Genomic DNA, 23,645 nt, shown 5'->3' on the forward strand with positions numbered 1-23,645 from the left:
TGCCATTTTTTCACTGCAATATAATGCTGTTTTATTTTGTATAGCATCTTCCTTATTAGATTATCCCAATATACTAACCACTTTTAAAAAGCAGATGGATAGAGAAATTGAGATGCTGTATGGCAAAGGAGAAGAGATACATTTTCAGATTTGAAAAATAAGAGAGCTGATGAGATAGAGAGGTAGAAGAAGGCTGCTCCATATGGAGCTGCAGAGGAGGAGGCTCTTGCATCAACAATGGTGAGATTATGTGAAAGAATAAAGTGGCCTATGTTAGATAAACAGAGGGAGTGGAGAGAGATACAGTCTGGATATGCATTTGAGTGTGATTGTATGGAATTGGATTATGCAGTGTGGTTAGATGTTGGAATCAAAAGGGAGTTTACTACAGAGTGTAGTCATCTGTGTGCCCATGCTTGGTTATTATGGTTGAAAGACAGGTGGAGTTTTGTTTGGTGTGCATGTAAATACTGGCTTACTGGTGATTTCCTGGATTTTTAGCAATGTTATTACTAAATGGATTCTTAATCTGTGGGTCAGAAGCAGGTGTCAGAAGGTTGCCACCCTCTTGCCCTGGTTAGGAAGAGATCCTACAGGCATCTTGGTGTGGAAAAGGGGATCATGGTATTGAAAAGCTTAATAACACTACTGAGCCAAAATCAGAAATTCCATCTCACATGGAATTTGAATATTTCAACATTTGTTTTTGTCCTGAATCAGGATGAAAAACTGAAACATTTTTTTTTTCATGGAGTGAAAAGTTCGAAAAAGTTTTTTGCTTCAGAAATGTCAAACTATTTTGGTTTGTCATTTCTGATCTAAACAAAATATTTCAATATTTACAATTTTTTTTCATTTTGGTTTGTTGAACTGACTCAAATTATTTAGTTTCAGTTCAATTCAACATTAAACTGTGTTTCCCTGTGGCAGCACATTGCCTCATAGGAGTTACAGCTGATAACCCTTTTCTCTCCTATGGGCTGGGCCAACTTGCTGGACTACATCTTCCATGATGCACCTGCAAACAAATGATTCCCATACACCATTCTGCTCAGTCAGAGGGAAGACTGTGTTACATTGGGAGATGCAGTTTGGCCAGGCAATTCAGTCCATAGGAGAGAATGAGGCCATGAGTCATCCAACCAACATTCCCATGAGACCATTTCCCGCCATAGGGAAATGCAGTTTTGTGTTAAAATGACTCAAAATTAAACATTTTAGGTTTGTTCAGCAAACCAAAATATTTCAGTTTTGGTCAAACCTTCCAAAAATGACATTTTGTTTTGGTTTTCCCAACAGAAAATCAAAATATTTGGGTAAAATCTCAAGTTTCCTGCAGAATATTTTAATTTTGTGGAAACTGCATGTACCATCAAAATATCATTCAGATAGAAAATTCCTGACCATCTGTTTAAGAAGTTCGGAAGGTGGAGGAAATGCAGTTGACTGAAGATTTTTTGTGGGGTTTTATTCCAGGCTTCAAGAACCATTCAGAATGTTGCTATTTTGGTAAGGTTGTTACAATGCAGGGTTAATTACTAGATGGTTTTCCTTCTTCCGTCACATGTACTGACTGATATGTCTTCTTGTTGATTTAAGTGTCTAGCCAATAGAGGGGAAAAACACAAAATAACTGGATGCTCTTTAAAGTCCCTTAATAATTTTTGGAGAAGGTAGCAGTCTATTTTGAAGTTGTTATTTGTACAGCTCTTTCAAATGACTCATTATTTATTATCAGTTCTGGCCTATAAGTGGCGTCCCATCCCAACAATGTCATGTTGTATAATAAATAAATTGCTTGTCATTCATTTTTCTTGGGCTGTGATTTGCACACCAACAAAACATCTTCATTTGCTAATGGCTAAATAGCTCTTTGCCAAGTTTCAGCTCATCCACTGAAGTGCCTAATGGGGAAAGAATCCATCAGTTCCTCTTACACCCATTAATTTTACTCAGAAATTCCAGAATTTGTCACATTTCCCCACCAAGAAAGTTTGTATCTGGTACAAAACCACTGCTGGGTTACATTTAAGAAAAAATAATTACATAAATCATAGATTTTTAGATCACCAGGCTGTGGTTTCTACTTAATGCTGAATATTTTCAGTGTTGGTATAAAAAGTTGTCAAAAATTCTTTTCTTCTAGGAAAAATAAAAGGCAACTTTATGAAAAATATTGTTTTTTTTTAAATTTTTAAAGTTCCCTGATATTTGTAGCATCTTTATTAGAGCTGTAAGGAATTTTTGACAACATATTTTTCAACAGAAAATGCAACATCTAAACTGAACCTTTTCTTGGAAAAGGGTTGGTTTTGATGAATTTTTCAACTTGAAAAAATTTTTCAAAACAGTTTTGAAATTGTTGAAACATTTTGTTTTGACATTTTCTAAATGAAAAACTCTGGTTTTTGTTTTTTCTGGATCAAAATGACTTTTTGTTTCTCTCTCTCTCTCTCTCTCTCTCTCTGTATATATTTATTTATTTATTTAAAAAAATAGGACATGGTCAAAATTGAAACAAAATATTTAAATTGATCCAAACCAGTTTTTTCCCCCCAGAATTTTGTTTTTGTGAACATTTTTGAGATTTTGACTTTTTGTCCTGATTTGGGAAGGGGAATTTTTCACACAACAGGTAAATCTCTTTCCCATCCAGCTCTAATGATTCTGATATGGTGTATCATTCCTCTGAATATGTTTTTTCAGCATGCACCCCTGCTTTACAAGTGAATAACAACACCCAGGAATTCTAGACATCACTCACTCTTTCTCTGTAGGATTCCCCCTCTCCTCCCTGTTTGAAACTTATGGATCTTTTGCAAAAAGGCATTCCGTGCCAAAATGTTCTATGGGACAGAAACTGGTGTGCAAGATAAGGTATAATACAGAAGTATTTGGCCTGATTATGGGCCAGGAGATACTGTGACATATTGAATTATATACTTTATGCCCTTTTAAAAAAATCTGTAAAGATAGAACTGTATTTAACAGTTATAAGAAGAAGGGGACTGAGCTTGTAGTGCAGTCATTTTTAACCTTACAAGACAGATTCCCTTAACTTCAAGTTTGCCCTATGCAAAAAACCTTATATGCTATAGTAATTGTTCGTGCTTCTTGACAATGACTTGTATCTGATCTTACTGGGTGTACTGAGTCAGGAGTTGACTTAGTACCCTGTCACTCAAATCCCCATCCTCAATTGATTGAGGGTGCCAATTAACTCAGTAGAGGTATAGCGGAGGGATAATTGGATGAAAGTAACCCCAGCAGCTGGAACGGAAATAGATTCAATATGTGTAATGTCTCAGCCACTCCCAGTCTCTATTCAAACCCAATTTAATGGTATCTAGTTTGCATATTAATTCAAGCTCAGCAGTTTCTCATTGGAGTCTGTTTTTGAAGCTTTTCTGTTGCAGACAAAATAGTGCTATATGAAATTGTTGTTAAAATCACTTAAAAATATTTTCCTTGAAAGATATTTTGTAGGTTAGACAAGAGCGTAGTTAATTATTTATGATCTTCCCTGTGTGTCTATTGCAGTGGGGATATTGTGTCTTTTGGTCACAGTTCATATAAGAATGAATCCTTTTAATTGTCTTAAGTTTATTAATAAAGAACAGAGATTTATGTGATACTAAGCAAAGAGAACAGAAACAGAAAATGGTTACAAGCAAACAAAATAACATGCTTTATAGGCCTAAAACGTAATTCTAGCAAATTGTGTCTTCTTAAACGGCTTTCTCACTTACAGCAACCCCACCCCTTCCTGGTAGGGGGATCCAATATTCAGAGAATCAGAGGGTGTTGTCCTTTTTGTTATCAAAAGTGATGAACAACTGGAGTGCCTTTTTACTTTCCTTATATTTCCCCAAATCCGTTGTCTATGCCTTGAGAGCCAGGTAGATTCTCTAGTATACAGACTCTGTCCTCCAGTGTGCTTAGTACACTGTTTCCTCCACCACTTGTAGCTTGATTGTTTACCTTATATGTTAATATACTTTCATGGTCAATCCATATTCCATTATCTGTGTCAGGCTTGATTTATACACTGCCTCCAAAACACATTTTAAGAATATATATCTGGCACATATAAATAACTTTATACACAGTCCATACACACATCATGGTGTTCCTGACCAGCATATCACCAGTTTACGTACAATACCTTACAAGAAACACTTTTATAGTACAGGTTTCAGAGTAGCAGCCGTGTTAGTCTGTATTCGCAAAAAGAAAAGGAGTATTTCTAAGGTGCCACAAGTACTCCTTTTCTTTTTATAGTACAATAATATGTGTGCAGTTGATTCAGTATAGGCCAAGACTTTAACAGGGTTAAAAAAGAACTAGATAAATTCATGGAAGATAGGTCCATCAATGGCTATTAGCCACAATGGACAGGGATGGTGTCCCTAGCCGCCGTTTGCCAGAGGCTGGGAGTGGGCACATTCAGTAACCATGGAGTCAGTGCCCTATGCAGGATGTAGTTGCTGAAATTGCAGCTATTTCCCAGGATCAACTAAAATAACTTTTAAAAAGCTTATAAAACCTATTATATATAATTTGGTTAATTTGACCTTGCTACTGAGAAGATGTTAGAAAAGTCATTTAAAAAAACCAAATACTGGTATTGTTTTCCCCTCCCTCAGGCAGACCAATGATTCTTATATGAGCACTGATTTAATTTTCCTTTCAGTCCAATTAGTTTTAGGAGGCATTTTTTTAAAGACACTACCAGACAGAAAAGCAAAGCAAAGCAAAACATTCTCTCTTCCTATTTTTATAGTCTTCTCTCCTTGTCACAATATCTTCACTTGATATTACATGTTGTAAGCAGAGGCAAGAAGATGGTCAGACTACTGCAAAGGGAAGATTTTTAAAACTGTGCACTACAATTTATTTATATGACTTTTACTGATGTCCATGTGAGTCCTGAAGCTAAATCCTTAAATATTCCTTTGAATTCGGTCTCCAATTAAAGATGGCAATCATAGTAACTTTTCTGGTGCCCCACTGATTTTCTTAAAAGACCTCACAGAATTAATAGAAATTTTCATAGTAGAGGGACTGGTAACGATCAAAGGATCTGGCCTAAACGCTTCCCCTAAAAGTTATGAGGGAGTCCTCTTCCCAGCTCCAACCATTTTGTGCAAGCTCATTTATAGGGGCCCAATCCAGTAGGTGAACTCTGAGTATGCTTTTAGATCGGATCCTGCAGGCAAGTTTGGCAGAGCAACTCCTATTTTCCATGGTTCATGAATCACTCTGGGACTTAGGCTCTGGACCCCTTGGTTGGGGCAGCAGCAGATACCCAGAAGCAGAAACATAGGTTCCTATGGAACATTTACTGCAAAAAATGTAGATGCCAAATGAGTTTAGGCACTTGCAGATTCAGGGGCACACTTACTGGACTTCTGTGAAACCCAGTGGAGCCTGATTCTGGGGTTTAGGCATGTAAAGTGGTAGTTAGGTACCTACATTCTTCTGTGAATCTAGTCTCTGGATGATATTTATTTCTTTTGCCTTCAGACTACCATAAACTAAGAGCTGGTCTACACTGTCGACAAATCCATACCCGTGAAAGATGTAGCTATACTGACCTAACCCCTGGTGTAGACAGTGCTAGGTTGATGGAAAAATTCTTCCATTACTCTAGCTCTACTGCTTCTTGGGAAAGTGGATTACCTACACTGACAAGATAACCCCTTCCATCGGTATAGGCAGAGTCTACACTGAAGTCCGTGCTGCTGTAGTATTTCAAATGTGGACAGGCCCTAAGAAATGTGTCTCAACACTCATGGCTTGTCTACCTGGGGACACTAGGGAAGTTAAGACAAATCAACTAAAGGTCAGAAGTCAATGTGCATAAACTAAAGCACATTACCCCCCACCCAGGTGGATGTTCTGTTTCAGGAGTAAAGTAGCGTGCCTTAATCCTCCTCCCAGGAGGATTAATATATAGCAAACAAGTAAGACCACTTTACTTCTGATTAAGAGCTTCAACACGGGTGGAAATGGGGTTAACGCATTTTAATTTATGCCCATTGACTTTTCACTTTTAGTTGATTCTCCTTAACTTCTCTGAGCGTCCCTGTGTACACATGCCCTCAATTTACAAGCCATTTGGACTAACCCATATTTTCCCCACACAACACCATTGTCCCCATTCACATTGTAGCCTGATCTATAGATTATGTATAAATTATTTTGATTACTTAAGAATTCCGTTATCACTTTGAGGTTTGACAGGTTCTTGACCCAAGATCAGGCCCAGTATTATTAAAATTACAGTATAGTTGGGAACTCCGATGTGCACAGTTGCAACACTCACCCTATAGGAAGTCTTCTGTATTTACAATAATTTATTAATACATTTAGCACAGTCACAAACACTCTAACCCAGTAAGGTGGATAGAGATAATACAGAATGTACATCTGAACATATACTCTTACCATCACTTGCAGATGAACTTAAATTGTTAGCCATTATCTTCCTCATCATCACCAGTTGCAATCATTCTGGCACCTCCCAAGGGCTACATCTCTCCCCCCCCTCCCCCGCCCCCCCCAGCTGGGATACAGCTTTTATAAAATGTTACACAGATACCACTATGTCTAATGCGTATTCAGTAGAGGGTTCTGCCCTCTTCCTTATTTGTATTTCCTCATGCTACTAATGTTGGGGGTCATTCTCCTATAGATTAGTTTATTAATGATCTCAACTTATTATCAAGTACTTCAACTTGTTGCCATGGCATTCCTGTGTTCAGACATTTGCAGGCATTCTATCCAAAAGCTGGTGTTAGCTCATGTTCCTATGGTTGGCTGATGTCATTATGGGCAAAGTTCCCCCTCACGCTCTGTTCCGCAAAACTTAGGGGTGACCATTAGGTCATTTATCTGTGTCAAAGTTCATAGGCCTCAAGCCTTATGCTAACTGCTGAAGCCAATGTGATATAGGCCTGTAGATTCCTTGCATTACTGCTGAATATAATGATGGCAAGGCAGTAAATATAATAAAGCGAAGTTTGCCCTAGGGGCTACAAAATCCAAGGAGACTTCTATGGGAAAGAGAAAGTATGGCCTTATCAGGGAACCTGAGTTCCATTCCTGCTGTGTGACCTTGGGCAAGTCCTTCACCTGTCTGTGCTTCTGTTTCCCTTCTCATCCTTTGTCTGGCTTGTCTATTTGAGACAGTTCCTCCTCTGGAGAGTTTACAATCTATTACTGCCAGTATTAGTAGTAGTAGTATTTATTTATTTGTATTATTGTAGTGCCTAAATGTGAGGTGCCTCCTTGTGCTAATCACTGTATAAACACTTACTGTGTGTTTATACAGTGTCTATCACAAAGGGACCCTGGTCTCGGCTGAGGACTTTATGTGGTACTCTAATTCAAATTATTATTGTTAACCACAACAGGGCCACTGGATAATAGCTATTGTTTAGTGACCTGCATCACTACTTCTGTTTCTTTGGTACTAAAAAGTATTTCCACAATCTTGGCATGTGATTCAGGAACTGTCGCTATTACATGTATGCCAGGTACTTATGAGTGTACAGAGACAGGCTCTTTGGTGTGAAATATAATGCAACAGTATATTCATAAGTCACAAGAGTGGCAGGTCAAATATGATGAGTCAGCTTCTGGTTTGACTATGGAAGGAAGCTATTTCCTGATTGGGAGACAATGTATTTGACACAGGGATAGGATTCTGTATATCTAGTATAATTTAGAAGGGGCAGCTGGCTCCTCTGAGTTAACGCTGCTCTTTCAGAACTCCATCAAGCAGCTCTGTGTTCAAAACGAAGTCTCTAGCCAAATGGTGTCTGATACTGCTCTAGGAGCTTATTTGTTCTTATATATTCCTCAAACCCATTATACTCTGTTACAACCATGTCTTGAGGCTATTATCCAAAATCCTTACCCAAGCTATGTGATCCCAGTGTCAATTAAAACTACACTACCACCCTTGGATTGGTGTTATTGTGTTGCTTCCATAAACAAAAAGGGAGCCATTTGCTACTCCAAGGAGCCCCACTCAAAGTTTTTACATTTCACAAGGATGTGTTTGAGACAGTGAGCACTCTAAAGTCCCTAATCAGGAGCCATGATATAATGATTGTCAAAATGTCCTGTAAACATCATATGATATTGAGTTTCATGGCTCTCCTGTTGATGTTATTTGTACATCAGTAGTGCCCAAAGGCCTAAATCAAAATCAGGGCCCCATGGATGTTGATTTGTTCTGTGGAAACTCTCTTCTCTGTCTTAAATCTCTCTATTAAATCCATTTGCAGCCAAAATATTCTATATTTTATTTCTTGACTCATCGAAGAGAATCTAGCCCATTTGTAGTTGCATCATTTACCACTTCTTTGAGCCAAGTGCCATGCAGTAGGTGTACCTGTTCCCCTGTACAATAGTAACAGGGAAAACAAGAGAGAGGCATGACTTTTTTTATTGTCAGCTTTGACCTAAATAAAAGATGAATGGTTTCTTTTATAATTTGTCTTAAACTGAGCTCCACACGATAGATGACAATCTTCTTCACGATCTTTTCATTATTGCCAGGGAATCTCGAAAAGGGAAGAAAACTGTAGAGACTATAATGTAGCACATTTTAGGGGTATGTGTTCACTAGTAACATTAAAGCACTGCTGTGGCAGCACAGGAACGTGGCTGTGTAGTTGCAGAACCGGCACTGGGAGAGAGCTCTCCCAGCACTGTAAAAAAAAAAAAACAAAAAACCAACCCCTCACGAGGGGAGTAGCTACCAGTGCTGGTGCACTGTCTACACTTCCACTTTACAGTGCTGAAGCTTGCATTGCTCAAAGAGGTGGTTTTTTTCCCCACACCCCTGAGTGAGAAAGTTTCAGTGCTATAAAGTGGCAGTGGAGACAAGGCCTCACGTCTTGACGTGTGCTTGAGCCTCATGGAAAAGGATTCAAGTCACTTGGAAGTTTATTCAGTTTTGAAGGATGGGCCTTTTCTGAAATCTCATACTTTTGCTCTAGTACTGATGCAGCTCCACCAGCACTGGCAATGGTGGGAAAACTAGTGTAAGTTCTGGCACAATAATTTTTAGTATAGTGTTGTCCAATTTTGAGTAATTAAACACTGCTGTTCCCAGTCAATGATAATTCTTTCATTGTTACTACCAATGGTGGAAAGATAGGTACCACAGACAAGGGTAGAATATACTATGAATATGCAAAGGAAAAATGGTGAAGACCTGCTTAGTTTCTGCTATTAAGATGACCTTTGATAGGATGAAATATGTCTTTGTTCTGAATGTACAGACAACATTCTGCCTTCTCACACAGAATGGGGGCAAGAGGCAGTGATCTAAACACACTTAGAATTAAAATGGTTTGTGGAGCAGTAGATAAGTTATCAACAGAACAGTTGTACAGAAATCTTTTCTGTCATGGCTTATAAGTGAATAAATAGTAAAGTTTATGAAGGCTACCCCCTCATCCCCCCCGATGCATTGGGGAACTATGTGAATGAATGTCCTTGCATTGATTAGGAGATTGCGTGGTCCAGTGGTTAGAGAACAGATACACTGGGTTCTGTTCTAGCTCTCCTACTGATTCACTGCACAATTGTGAGCAAGTCAGTTAACCTCATTGCAGCTAAGCTTCTGTGGTACTAAATCAGTGGTACTGTTCATGTACAAAAGAGTGAGAGAATTTGGCCCTAAGTAAAAAGCTAAAAATTAGTGGCAATTTTTAAGTTTTGTATTTATTTTCTGCTGTTGTGTACTAAGACATTTAGACTTATATAGAGCATTAAATATATGTTTGATATTTTACCATGAAAACTCAAAATTTTATCTCTGAAAAAATAGTACTCTTTCTGCAGGGAAAAAGACACATTAAGGCCCCAGTCTTGCAAAGTCTTTCATACATGCTTAATTTTAAGCAAGTGAGTGATCCAACATATACATCAATCTTTGTGGTAGTGAGATCTTGATTATGATGCAGGCAGATCCTTGGTGCATCAGAAGGGGACTCAGTACTTAAATGCGTTATTCGAGATCATTGGCTCTTTATACAATGCTTCCAATTTTGAAGTTTAGATTTAGTTCTTAAGGGATGGTAGGGTTTAAGATTTTGGCACAGTATACCTGCTGGGAAATTGACTATATTTCTATAAGATTCTTTCACTACAGAGAATATAGCCATTGTGCATTTGTTTCAGGTATAATTAAACGAAGTTTCAGTGCTTCTGAAAGACAACCTCAGACAAGGTATGTACAATTTTAGGTTTCAAAAATCAGATTTGATGATTGTTACTTTGAATTCCAGTGTAGATAGTCTAAAAATAAGTTTTCCTAGTTGTCCTGGATGAAACGTTTGTGGAGTGTCTGCAAATGTTTTAATTACCTCAAGCTAACTGACAATCAATTAACTTGAGGTAAAAACTCTGTCAACATACTGTTATGGATTGTCTATGCACAGAAGTTGCACCAGTTTAACGAAAGGTACGACATTAAATTGATTTAGTTAAACAAGTGCAGTTTTATGACTTGACACCTTTGTCAGTGCTAATTAGAGCTGGTAGAAAAATACGTTTTTTTATTTCTGCAAAATATTTTGAACAAAGCATATTTTTGGTGGGGAAAAATATGCATGTATTTAACTGTGCACACAAATGTCTTGTCCTTTGAACTACTCTAAACCAGCTAGTGCTTCTTTACAAAATTAGATAAATGTTTTGGGAAATCCATGATCTGGTCAAATAGATTCTCCTGTTGCTGTCAACATATAAATGCCTTCTTGGTCTAGGGAGGAATGAGCACCAGGAGGGGTACCAAGACATCTTGAATACTATTCCCACATCTTTGTTAACTGACCTTAATAGTACATAGACCCTCACAGTCCTTTTTAGTGAGGCATCACACCACTCTTAGGCCAACATTGTTACCACTCTTTTACAATGGAATAACTGAGGTTATGCAATTTGCTCAAGATCACATACAAAGTCTTCGTTAGAACCTGCAGTAGACTCAGATCAGCTAATACCTTTTATCCACTAGAGAAGAATGCCATCAATGAAAATTTTCTGTTCCTTATAGTCACCATAGGTAAAGTGGGGCTAACAATACTTACCTGCCTTTATAAAGTGTGTTGACCTATACTGATGAAAAAGGTTTAGATAGTTTAGTGGATTAGGGAAGGTTTTATACACTGAAGATCTGGATCTAACACTCCTTTGCTGCATGTTGAAGGCAAATAAATAGAATCTTAAATGTATTATTGTATAAAAACACATGCTTTTTAAACCAGTCTCATGATTATTTTGGAACCTGACTCGTGATTTTGGTTGTCAGTCCTGTCTACTACTTGCTAGAAACTTTGTAAATTAAGGATTGTTGTTTTTTCACCCTGCTGAAGCAAGTCAACCTCTGTTTGTGGTTTTGAGGGTTTTTTTTTTTTGTTTTGGACCAGATCAGAGAAAAGCTCTGCACAGTGGTACATACACCTTAAAGAGGCAGGTGCAATATGTTGTTCCTTTTAACATTGTGTGGCAAATTGCCGGCACTACTATGATGGGTCTCATGCTTTCTCTTCTTGGGGGACAGCGGGGAGGGGGTGTTTCAGGGCACTGTTTCTTGCCCCTGAACTGGGGTATTAACTTCCCCACTAGTGTCCTAGAGGAGGGGAGTGGAGAGGGAGGGACCCAGGCCTGCCCTCTACTCCGGGTCCCAGCCCAGGGGTCCTAGGGATAGTGGTAAACCACTACAACTAGCAGTTCCTTCCCCAGGCTACTTCCCTCTCCTGCCTTTCAGCTTGTGGGGCTTCCTGCCCTCACTCTGCTCAAACCAGGTGTTCCTTTACCTAGGGTCTTGGTCTTCTTAGCCCACTGCAGCACTTTTCCAAACTGCTCTCTGCTCCAACGCCAATCCACTCTGCTTCAACTCCTCATCTTGTCTGATTGAAGCAGGGGGTTTTTAATCATGTGACTGGCTCCAGGTGCTTTAATTTATAGCAAACTTTCTTCCCTCTACAGGGAATAAGGCTCCCTTCTAACACTCTCCTGCTGCCCTCTGGCCATGCTGTATCACAATTGTTTAATCTTGTCCCCCTCAAAACCCTAATTTTCTTTACCTGTGACTATGGCCAGGGTCATTTGCAGAGAGATATTTTCATATGTATACAGTGCAGAGTTCAAAATTTTAAAATGTTGATTCTGGGTCATGTAGCTGAAGCTGCTGGACTGTGCCAAATACTGGGGCAAAGGGATGGGAGGTACAAGATCAGGAGAGGGCATGTGATGGGAGCAAGGGACATTTTATTTCCCCTGGAATCTTTATGGTTTGAAACAAGACAATATCAAACCTTCTTCTGTTTTATAGAGATTATATTGGATGCCTAGGATCAAGACCAAGACCAGGTAATTACATGTTTATGACAATCAGACTTGCACTGAAATTAAATCTTACCATTTCCAAGTTCTTTTAAAGTTTGTTTTAGTTGCATATACAGTATCTCCCTCTTATTTCTTCAGCTTTGCTGCCTCTTGATGTGCTTCTGAGAGTACCTACGCTCATGTTCAGGGCCAACGTTAAGAAAATAGAGGCATCGTTAGTGACAGGGTGGCAGTCTTATAGCCTTCCAGCTGTGGTTCTTCGCAACCTAAAAGATCATGGTAGTACTCAACAGTAACATTTTGAAGTCAAACAAATGATAGAAGAGCACAAAATTACGTATGAGACAGAAACACAGTATGTGAGTGATCCTTAAGGAAACACTTTAAAAATATTAATTCCAAGAAAATTCTTGAGGGCTCTATTTTAGCATGCCTTTTCCAGAGCAAGTTTCCATTTAATGCAGTGGGAATTTCTCCTGAGTAGGTCATGCTGCATACAGTCTTTGCAAGTTACAGTATGTTTGCACATATATCATCGTTGGTGAAGATCTGAAGTCTTATAGTTTCAGATGCTTTTTATTCTCATTGATATGATTTAAAATACTCTGTTTCAATGCTGTTACTTTATAATGTACATTGTCACCCAAATTCAGTTGTATTTGAAAGAAAATTATTTTGAGCAATTGGAATATTGCTCTTCATAGAAACTCTTTCATGTACATATAGTAACTGTTGTTTCATAGCTTTTTGAAGTCTGTTTGGGGAATGTTAATTACACAATACAAAACACAAACTATTGCCCAATTGTAACAGTTACTATTGTTTTCCTTAAAGTGTTGTAATTAGAGATGTACAAACTCTGTGAATGCATCCTGTATCCAGCCAGAATATCTCAAAATCATAATGGTCTGTGAGGCAACACAACTGCCCTCAGGGTAAATTAAAGAGAACACTGATATCTCTCATTAGGTTTTAGGGCATAGGTCTAAAGTAGACTCTAAAGCATGTCTTAGAAATACCTCCATTGCAGAAGTATATGTCTGCTCCCTGGATTTCAATACATGTATTTATGCTCTTGAGTTCCAGATCAGATGCCCAATCTGGGAGAGCAGTTGTATAATCTTATTAAATAAGTTTTCTTCAGAATTTTGCTACTATTATCTAATCTCCTGAGAGTTTGGATCCATCTGCTGACAATCTGCTGATGACTAAGCTCTTTATTTAAGATCCAGAAGTGATAATGTATACAACTTGTAAATGTGCAACATTAGAAAGTCAGAAGTTGCAATTGATTGATCATGTAGGAATTAAAGAACTTTAAAGCTGTTGTATATTAAAACCCCTTTACACTATTCTGGCAGGCAGAATAGTGTAGAGGGGCCTATGTGAAAATAGGCATCGTGCCAGTGTTAAATCAATTGCATCTTCTGACTTTCTGTGAATCAATTTTTGTTTGCAGAAGACATAATATATAGTTGTATGCTTTAGTCTTTAAAAATGGTCTAAAGCTTGGTCAGCAATATTTTTTCTACTGATCCTTAGTTTGAATTAATATTTTTCCATGGAGCAGAAATAAATTATGCCACTATGGTTCAAAAGGCAGATGCGTAGTGCTCTTTAATTAATGAAGCACAGTTAAGTTTTCATTGTGGAGTCCATAAATCAGGGGTTTTGTATACTCTGCTTAGTTAATAGCTCAGCAATACTAGTTCATTTAAGAAGGCTATTAAATGAATTTCCTCTCAAGCTGTCTGTGGCTAATCTATATTTGATATCTCATTGAGGAAGGGAGGGAACAAATCACATAGGAGTTTGAGATTACTTGCTGGCTAGCAAATTAATGGTTTTGCTTCAAAACAAGTGAATAGCCTTTTAACTGTTGTTCTTAATATTTTTCCCTTAAGAACATTTAGTTACTTACATATGGGCACCAATAGAAAAAACGTATCACTGCACCAGGCAATTCCTATGACACATATATATAATATATTACAGCCTATAGACTACAACATAGACAACTCCAACATTATTCTTGTGATAATGACTTCTTTTTTAACAGAAGGCATAACACTGTTTACCCTTTGGCTATCATGTCTGTTTTAGGATATATCTCTAGGCTTTTTTGCATTACTATTATTAATTTTTCTAATTTGGTTAAGCTATTCTTACTCTATCATCCCACCTGCCTTCTGTCAAATTCCAGTTCTTCCTCAGTCTTATCTCAGGATGAATGCTACTTCCTGATTTCCAAGAGTGTGGTTCTTTCTCTCCATTGGTCTTTTCCACAGTTCCAAACTCTCCCCCTCCCAGCTTGTCTTCAGATTCTTACCAAGCAGTGTCTTGAAATGCCTTCTTGTCATCTTTGGGTACATGTATAGAGGGGCAAAACTGACCATATATACCGATCCATAAGTGATTTAATGAGTATTCATGACACAGCTCAGAAATCCAAGACAGTAGCTTTGGAAGGAGATACATGAAATTGGAGTTTATGAATGTATGTAACCTCTTTATGCTGAAAGTAATATACTTTAGTATAATCTATACACATCCTCTTATCGGATGGTTTCACAAAGCTGAAAATGAAAAAAGGTACAATACAGCTGTAATATAAAAAAATGTATCTTTGAACCTCAGAGTTACAAACTGACTGGTCAACCACACACCTCATTTGGAACCAGAAGTACGCAATCAGGCAGCAGCAGAGACAAAAATAAATAAGCAAATACACTACAGTATTTTGTTAAATGTAAACTACTAAACAAAGGTAAAGTTTTAAAAAAAAATTTGATAAGGTAAGGAAACTGTTTCTGTGCGTGTTCATTTAAATTAACATAGTTAAAGCAGCATTTTTCTTCTGCATAGTAAGGTGCCAAAGCTGTATTAAGTCAATGTTCAGTTGTAAACTTCTGAAAGAACAACCATAACGTTTTGTTTAGAGTTACAAGCATTTCAGAGGTACGAACAACCTCCATTCCCAAGGCATTCATAACTCTGAGGTTTCACTGTATTTTGCCTAGGCAAAAATATAGCACTATGAATGCATAACTTCCTCTAGCTGTATTTCATGAATGATTCGATACTACAGATTGACTAGAATAACAGATAGTGATGATCTAGCTTAAAAGGAAAGCATGCAAATCTAGTTAATGTGTTCATGCAATGAAATTTGAAAATTCAGCTTCTCTTTCTTGTAAATAATTCAGTTAACAATCGGTTTTACATTTCTTTCTTGCCTAAATAAAATCAGCAATAACTAATTTAATACATTATTCATAATAAGTAAAAGCCTTTAAAGAAGTGTTGTTGTATTCTGTGAAAAAGCTCCGTCCTTGCCTCCATGGGTCCTGTGTTTCCTGGTGGATTTCGCTAGCCTCAGAGGCTCCCTCTGACCCTGCAAGTAACCCTTCTCTCTCTCTCTAGAGAGAAGGGTCACAGTCTACTGAGCCATTTTCATCATAAGCCAGCGAGGGAGGTGAGGAGAAGTTATCCTTCCTTGCACAGTCTCTGTTGTCTCCCAGTCTCAGTGATTAATCAGGGGGCAAAGGGGAGGGAGCCCAGGCCCACCCTCTACTCCAGGCTCCGGCCCAGGGACCCTAATAGCATCAGCTCTTGTAGCTGACCTTTTAGAAACATGACACATACAATTCCCTGGGCTACTTCCCCCACAGCAGCCCTCACTTCCTCAAGCTCCACTTCACCCTTACCTCAGGGCCTCCTTCCTTGTGCCTGATATGGTGTGTACTGCTCAGTCTCTCCAACAGCACAACTTCCTCCCACAGCTCCTGACAGGCACACCCACCTGACTAACTGGGAGGCTTTTAACTAGTTTCAGCCAGCCCCTGATTGGCTTCAGGTGTCCCAATCAACCTAGCCTTCTCCCTGCCTTCTTGAAAGTTCTTAATTGGCCCCAAGTGTCTTAACTGACCTGGAGCAGCTGCCATTTCACTTAACCTGGTACCAGGGATTTGTTTAGCCTGGAGCGAATATCTCTCTCTCTCTCTCTCTCTCTCTCACTCACTCACTCCCACTGCTCTCCCATAGCCTTCTAGCTTGGAGGGAGGTGGGAAGCTGCTACTCTTGCTGCTGGGCCCTAAGCTATTGCTGCTGCTCCAGCTGCTCCCCTGGCTGGGCCAGACACCACCCCCCGTTCTCTGCTACTTGGCTGCTGGACCCCCCACTCTTGGGTGCTGCTAGTGCACCAACTGCAGCCCTGGGGTGGGGAGGGGGCTGCTAGCCCACTCCCCAGAGAGGAGGAGTGAGGGACCCCAGCCACTGCTGTTGTGGACACCACCACAACCATCACCACATGAGAGGGTCCTTTCTGCCTGCCTGGACCACCACCTGGAGTTCCTGGAGCTGCTGCTGCTGCAGAGGCTGCTGCCTGGAGCTGATGAAGCCCGAGGAGGAGAAGAAGAGGATCATCTGCCAGTGGGGCAGCACCTAGAGACTTTGCAGACCACTGTGGAGGGGGCCCTAAGACTGAGTAATTTTCAAACTGTGCTCTTGTGGTGGGGGTTTTGACTGTGTTTGTAGGGACACAGGGGGTGTGGCGTGGAGCTGCCCCCCGATCCATCTGTGTGTCCCCCCCAACCCCCACCACTATTACCACCTCCGCTGCCCCCTCCACCACCCCCACTGGCTGTATACCATCTGCCTCAGCTCCCGCCTCTGGACTCAGCTGCTTGCTTGGCTTGCCACGCCCTATTTCCACCCTTTGGGCCAGAAGCAGCAGCCTGCTAAAAAAGACTTGTGCAAGTGCACATGGGCACATGTGCCCCCCCCCCCGGACTGCCTACCCTCCAGCTTTGCCCTTTACTACCTGCCCCATTTGCCATTTGCTTTGCCTCCTCTTTTGCCCTAGCCCCCCTTACTAGCTTCAGTTTGTTTGCCTGCCCCGCCCATTTCCTTCTCCAGCCTTTGTTTGTTTGCCCTGCCCCAGCCTCTGAAGCTAGCCCCTTGGTTTCCCTGTTGTACCTCCAGACCGCTTAACCCCTCGCTCCGTGTGCCCATGCCCCCTCCCATGCGCTTGTGCAATTCCCCATTTTAGTTGCAACCCTCTTCACTGCACCCCCAATGTTGTTGTATCCCCCATTACCCTAGTGCATCAAGAGGAGCCGGAAATCCACCTTGTGTCGGTGACTGACCCCAACCCCTGATTGCCCCCGTCCAGCCCACCCCTTTTGGCGCCCTCCTCCCCTGCCTGCAGCCTAGCGGGGAGGAGTGGTCGACCTGTTTCCCCTTTTCCCTCCTCCTTCTGGTGTCTCCCCTTCCCTCCCTGCTCATGATGGAGGGGGATGAGATGGGTGGGGCTCCTCCAGCAGCCCGAGCTCCCCCTCCCCCGCCTACCCTTCCTTCACCCCCCCAAGCTTCTACCTCCGCTGCCGAACCATCTGCCACCGCCCCCGCTGGGGCACCAGCAGCGACGGGCACCGGGGTGACCTCCACTGCTGCCATGTCTCTCACCCCCTCAGACTCGGGGGGAGTCCCCCCAGCTGGCGGGAAGGGCCAGGGGAAGAAGAAGGGGAAGGGCCCTGCTAAAAAGACAAGGCCCTCCATGGCAGGGGCTGCCCCCAATGCCCCAGCCCCATCTCCAGTTGGGGCGTCCCTCCCCGCTGTTCCCTCCACCAGCTCTGTGGGTGTCCCTCCCCCGGCCCCCAGAGCATACGCCCAGGTGGCGGCAGCCCCCCCACCTGCCACTACGGCATCTCTCCCACCCACAGCCTCCGCTACCATCTGTAGCGGCCGGGGCCCCTTTCCCACCATGACCAGGAAGCACGGTGTTCGTTGCCTCCTGGTGCCCGCCTCGCCCCATGTGGAGACCTATGTGCGGGCGTTGGCAAGGGTGGTGGGGCCCACGGCCATTGTGGCGGCCTCCAAAATGTATGGCAAGGTCGTCTTCTTCCTAGCATCGGAGGCCGCCGCCCAGGAGGTGGTGGAGAAGGGCCTGGCAGTTGGGGGCGTGTTCGTTCCTTTAGAGCCGCTAGAGGACCTGGGCGTCCGCCTGGTCCTGACCTCCGTCCCTCCCTTTCTGCCCAATGCTGCCCTGTTACCCGCCATTTCTACCTTGGGGAAGCCCATCTCTGTCATCAGCCCTCTCCCGTTGGGCTGCAAAGACCCTGCCCTCCGTCACGTCCTCTCTTTCCGCCGGCAAGTGCAGCTTCAACTGCCGCCAGCGGCGCGTGACAGAGAGGCCCTGGAGGGGTCCTTCCTAGTCCCCTACCAGGGGGCCCGTTACCGGTTGCATTACTCCACGGGGGAGGCCCGGTGCTACCTCTGCCGGGCGATGGGGCACGTCCGGAGGGACTGCCCCCTGGCCCGGCAAGGAGGGGCATCCGGGACCCACGAGCCCCGGCAGGGCACCAGCCCCATCATCGCCGACACCCCTGGCTGCCCAGCGCCCGAAACCACCCCTCCTCCTTCCCAGTCCACCATTGCTCCCACTCGGGCCCAAGGGGCACCTTCCCAACTATGCCCAGACGAGCGGGAGAGCCCCGCCCCCGCTGTTTGCAATCTGGCGGGGCCTGTGGAGGAGGGTGCGGCAGGGACACTGGGCATGGGAGAGGGCCCGCCCCAAGGGGAATCTTCCCTCCCTTGTGCTTCCCCACCATTATCCCCTCGAGTCCTTGAGCCATCGCTTCTGTCCCCTGACACAACCCCTGCTCGCCAGCCCCCAGATGATGCCATGGAGGGCTGGGCCCTAGTCCAGGGGAAGCGGGGCAAGCGGAAGGCTCGAGCTCTGCTCCTCCCATCTGATGCGGAGGCCCCCCAGAAGACCAGGAAGGGGGGCACCGATGCCGAGCCTTCCGCTCTACCCACGGGTGTGTTCCACCCACCAGAGCCGGCTGGAGAAGACGTGGCAGGACTGGGAGGCGGTATCTCCCCTCCACGGGAGTCCCTCCCCTCCAAGACCCCCGAGGCACCATCTGAAACCCCAGTGTGCCCCGAAGTAACCGTCGTGTCAGGTGCTTGCGGGGAGAATCCCGGGGTAGTGGAAAACAATTTCCCGTCTATATATGAGGAGATCAAGGCCCTGGGTCTGACCCCGGTCACCCAGGAAGAGGACGATCCTATGCCAGCGGGCCTCGATCTGGGCGACTTCACTCCAGCCCCCCTTTCCCCATGTTCCCTCCCCCTAACCGTTGCTTCTGCTCCCACCTCCGAGGAGCCCCTGGACTCCTCCATCAACCCGGCTGCAGAGGGCACCCCGCTGAGAGCCGCCGAGCCAGTTGAGGCGACGGCCAGTGCCATGTGGCTGGAACCTGAGCCACCAGGGGCATCCTTCGCTGGTGAGGAGCATTCGACCTCCTTCCCAGGAGAGGACCCTAAAGAAGAAAGTCCACCTCCTGATGCCGTGGCTGCCAAATCCACCAGAGAGCTTGCACCCGGCATCAGTGAGAGCCCTCTCCCGACCCCGACTCTCACCTCTACCCCTGCCCCTGCCCTTATCCCGCCCACCTCCCGAGATATTATTGCCACCCCTGGGACTGTCTCCTTCCCCTTTCCAACAGACGACTCCCAGGGAGCGGCTTTTGTGTTTACCCGTCCCGACCCACCAGGGGCTGCTATCCTCCCTCTGCCGCCCCCTATCGCCCCAGCATTCAGGTCAACCCATCAGGAGCCCCGTCGGGGGTCTGCACCCTGTCTGCTCGTCTCGGTGGGCCACGGGGCTGTACCAAGGGCCCCGTCGGGAAGTAACCAGGAGACCGTAACCCCAGCCCCCCATGCGCTGCAAGAGGAGTTGTGGGAGTTTCTAGAAGACGTCCGTGTCTCCCGCAACAAAGTACAGCTTGCTCTCTAGCGATGGGGGGACTTTCATGAAATCCTCTGGGCCACAAGGGCCCTCATGGGGGGAAAGTAAAAGGACCGGGAGGCAGGGCGCCGCGGCCTACCAGCGGGTCCACCTCTTCCGTGACTCCTTACTCACCTACGGGGTAGGTCACGGACTGCTGCGCGGCCCGCCGGGAGCCACGAGCGTCCCTGCCAGCGAGGATCCCCCCCAGCCCTCCTCATGGCACCTCTTACCATCACAACATTGAACACCCGTGGCTGTAGGATGGGTCTCCGCAGGTCCCAGGTGCTCTCCTTCCTTCGGGAGGGGAGGTACACTGTGGTTTTCCTGCAGGAGACCCATACGGATCCGACCACCGAAGACAGCTGGCGGCTGGATTGGGGGGACAGGGTCTACTTTAGCCATCTCACAGTTCGTACGGCTGGAGTGGTGACCCTGTTCTCCCCCGACCTATGGCCCGAGGTGCTGGGGGTTGCCAAGGCTGTGCCGGGCCGCCTGCTGTACCTCCGGGTCCGCATGGAGTGGCTCGTAGTCAACCTTGGCAACATCTATGCCCTGGCAGCGAACCCAGAGCGGCTGCAATTCTATCAGTAGGCGTCCGCCTTCCTCGGCACCTTGGATCCTCATGAGTGTCTGGTCCTGGGAGGGGACTTTAACATCACCCTCGAGGAGCGGGACCGCTCGGGGACCGAGCAGAGCCCGGCCACCACCGCCGTCCTCCAGGAGATAGTCGAACACCACTCCCTGGTGGACGTCTGGCGCGACCACCACCCGGATGACACTTCCACGTTCACCTTTGTCCGGGTGGATGCCCATCGGTCACGCCGCTCCTGGTTGGACTTCATTTATTTATCACACTTTCATCTTTCATGAGCCCACTCTTCCAGCATCCGACCGGCCCCATTTTCTGACCATCATTTAGCCACTGTGACAGCCTCCATCTGCATGGAGAGGCCGGGGCTGGCCTATTGGCATTTTAACAACAGCTTGTTGGAGGACGCGGGCTTCGTGGCGTCCTTCCAGGAGTTCTGGAGCGGCGTGCCTTTCCCTCGGCGCGGCGGTGGTGGGACCTAGGGAAGGTGCGCACCCGGCTCTTCTGCCGTGTCTACACCCGGGGCACCAGCCAACGGAGGGATGCGGCGATAGAGCAGTTGGAACGGGAGATCTTAGAGCTGGAGAGGCATCTGGCCGCCAGCCCCGAGGATCAACCCCTCTGCGGAGCGTGCCGGGAGAAGCGGGAGGAGCTCTGGACCCTCGAGGACCATTGGGCCCGGGGTGCCTTTGTTCGATCCCGCATCCGTCTCCTTCGGGAGATGGATCGTGGCTCCCGCTTCATCTACACCCTGGAGAAAAAGAGGGAGGCTAAAAAACATGTCATCTGCCTAATGGCAGAAGATGGTACCCCCCTCACGGATCCGGTGGAGATGTGCGGGAGGGTGAGAGCCTTCTACGCAAGTCTTTTCTCTGGGATCCAACCGATCCTAATGCTTGCAGAGTGCTCTGGGAGGAACTCCCGATGGTCAGCGCGGGCGACCAAGACCGGCTAGAGCTGCCTCTCACTCTGGCCAAGTTCTCGGAAGCCCTCCGTCGCATGCCCACCAATAAATCTCCGGGCATGGACGGGCTGACCGTGGAGTTCTACCGTGTGTTCTGGGACGTCCTTGGCCCAGACCTAGTCACCGTCTGGGCCGAGTCTTTGCAGAGCGGGGTCCTCCCTCTTTTGTGCAGGCGAGCCGTGCTCGTCTTATTGTTGAAGAAGGGGGACGTTCACGATTTACGAAATTGGCATCCCGTCTCGCTCCTCAGCACGGACTACAAAGTCGTGGCAAAAGCAATCTCGCTGCAGCTAGTGTCTGTGCTGGCGGACGTGGTCCACCCAGACCAGACCTACACCGTCCCGGGCCGCAGTATCTTCGACAACCTATATCTGGTCTGGGACCTTTTGGAACTCGGGTGTAGGGATGGTCTGTCGTTTGCCCTCCTGTCTTTAGATCAGGAGAAGGCGTTCGACAGGGTGGATCACAGGTATCTCCTGAGCACTCTGCAGGCGTTTGGCTTCGGACCCCAGTTTGTGGGTTTTCTCTGGGCGCTGTACGCCTCCACAGAGTGTTTGGTCAGGCTCAACTGGACCCTGACTGAACCAGTCAGCTTCAGGTGAGGAGTACGGCAGGGGTGCCCCCTCTTGGGCCAGCTGTACACTCTGGCGATCGAGCCCTTCCTCTGTCTCCTCCAAAGGAGGTTGACAGGGTTGGTGCTGCGGGAGCCGGAGCTGCGGTTGGTCCTGTCGGCTTACGCTGATGACGTGCTCCTCGTGGTCCAGGATCCGGGCGACTTGGTGCGGGTGGAGGCTTGCCAGGCCATCTATTCGGCAGCCTCCTCTGCGCAGGTCAACTGGGTCAAGAGCTCTGGCTTGGTGGTAGGGGACTGGCAGCAGGCGAGCTTCCTCCCATCCATGATTCAGGCCATCCAGTGGAGCACGGGTCCACTGCTCTATCTGGGCGTTTACCTTTCTGCCACGCATCCCTCTCCGCTGGAGAAATGGCAGAATTTAGAGGGCGGGGTGATAGAGCGGCTTCGGAAATGGACAGGACTACTCCGGTGCCTCTCCCTTCGAGGGAGAGCGCTGGTGCTTAATCAACTAGTCCTGTCCAGGCTCTGGTACCGGCTCAACACCCTGGTCCCGGCCCCTGGTTTCCTGGCCAACCTCCGGACATCGATTCTGGAGTTCTTTTGGTCAGGACTGCACTGGGTCCCTGCAGGGGTTCTCTATCTACCTCTGGAGGAGGGAGGGCAGGGCCTGAAATGTCTGCTTACTCAGGTCCACTTCCACCTCCAGGCCCTGCAGAGACTCCTTTATGGTGCAGGTAGTCCGGCGTGGAGCATACTGGCGCATGCCTTCCTATGCCGCTTCCGAGGGCTCCAATGCGACCGGTAGCTCCTTTATCTCCATCCGAGAGGTCTTCCGCGAGACCTCTCCAGGCTGCCGGTCTTCTACCAGGACCTCCTCCGGACCTGGAAATTCTTTTCAACGACCAGGTCCGTTGCGGCCACCGAGGGGGCAGATCTCCTCGCGGAGCCCCTGCTACACAACCCCCAGTTTCGTGTGCAGGTGACGGAGTCCCGCTCGGTGCGCCAGAGGTTGGTCCTGGCAGAGGTCACAAGAGTTGGAGACCTCCTGGACTATGACCGGGGAGACTGGCTGGATCCCCTGACGCTCGCTCAGCGCATGGGGCTCTCCAGACCTTGTACTCCCCAGCGCATACTTCAGGAGGTGAAGGCCGCTTTGCCACCCGCTGCTTGGGTTTATCTCGACCGGGTCCTGCACGAGGGCATGCCCCGCCCACCCCCTACCCCAAGCCCGCCGGTCCTTTTATTTGGACCTCTGCCCCGTGGACCCAACCGACCCCCTCATCCCTTCACTGTAAGCCGGCTGCAAGAGATGCAGTCGGTCTGCTTTCAAACTATGCCAAGAAAACAT

General features: G+C 45.7%; 1 protein-coding gene across 3 annotated transcripts in view; it reads left to right on the top strand.

The window, feature by feature from the left end:
• Nucleotides 1-23,645, top strand: part of NEK10 (NIMA related kinase 10) — a 178,153-nt gene that overhangs the window by 122,854 nt on the left and 31,654 nt on the right. For 2 of the 3 annotated variants that reach the window (XM_043509009.1, XM_043509010.1), the window contains 2 exons: nucleotides 10,204-10,252; nucleotides 12,362-12,399. In XM_043509009.1, coding sequence (XP_043364944.1) covers nucleotides 10,204-10,252; nucleotides 12,362-12,399 — 87 coding nt within the window. Of the gene's footprint in view, nucleotides 1-10,203; nucleotides 10,253-12,361; nucleotides 12,400-12,513; nucleotides 12,655-23,645 lie in introns of all 3 variants that reach the window. The other variant, XM_043509011.1, reaches the window with a different exon arrangement.

The sequence above is a fragment of the Dermochelys coriacea genome, chromosome 2, assembly GCF_009764565.3.
Source record: "Dermochelys coriacea isolate rDerCor1 chromosome 2, rDerCor1.pri.v4, whole genome shotgun sequence".
Classification (NCBI taxonomy): domain Eukaryota; kingdom Metazoa; phylum Chordata; order Testudines; family Dermochelyidae; genus Dermochelys; species Dermochelys coriacea.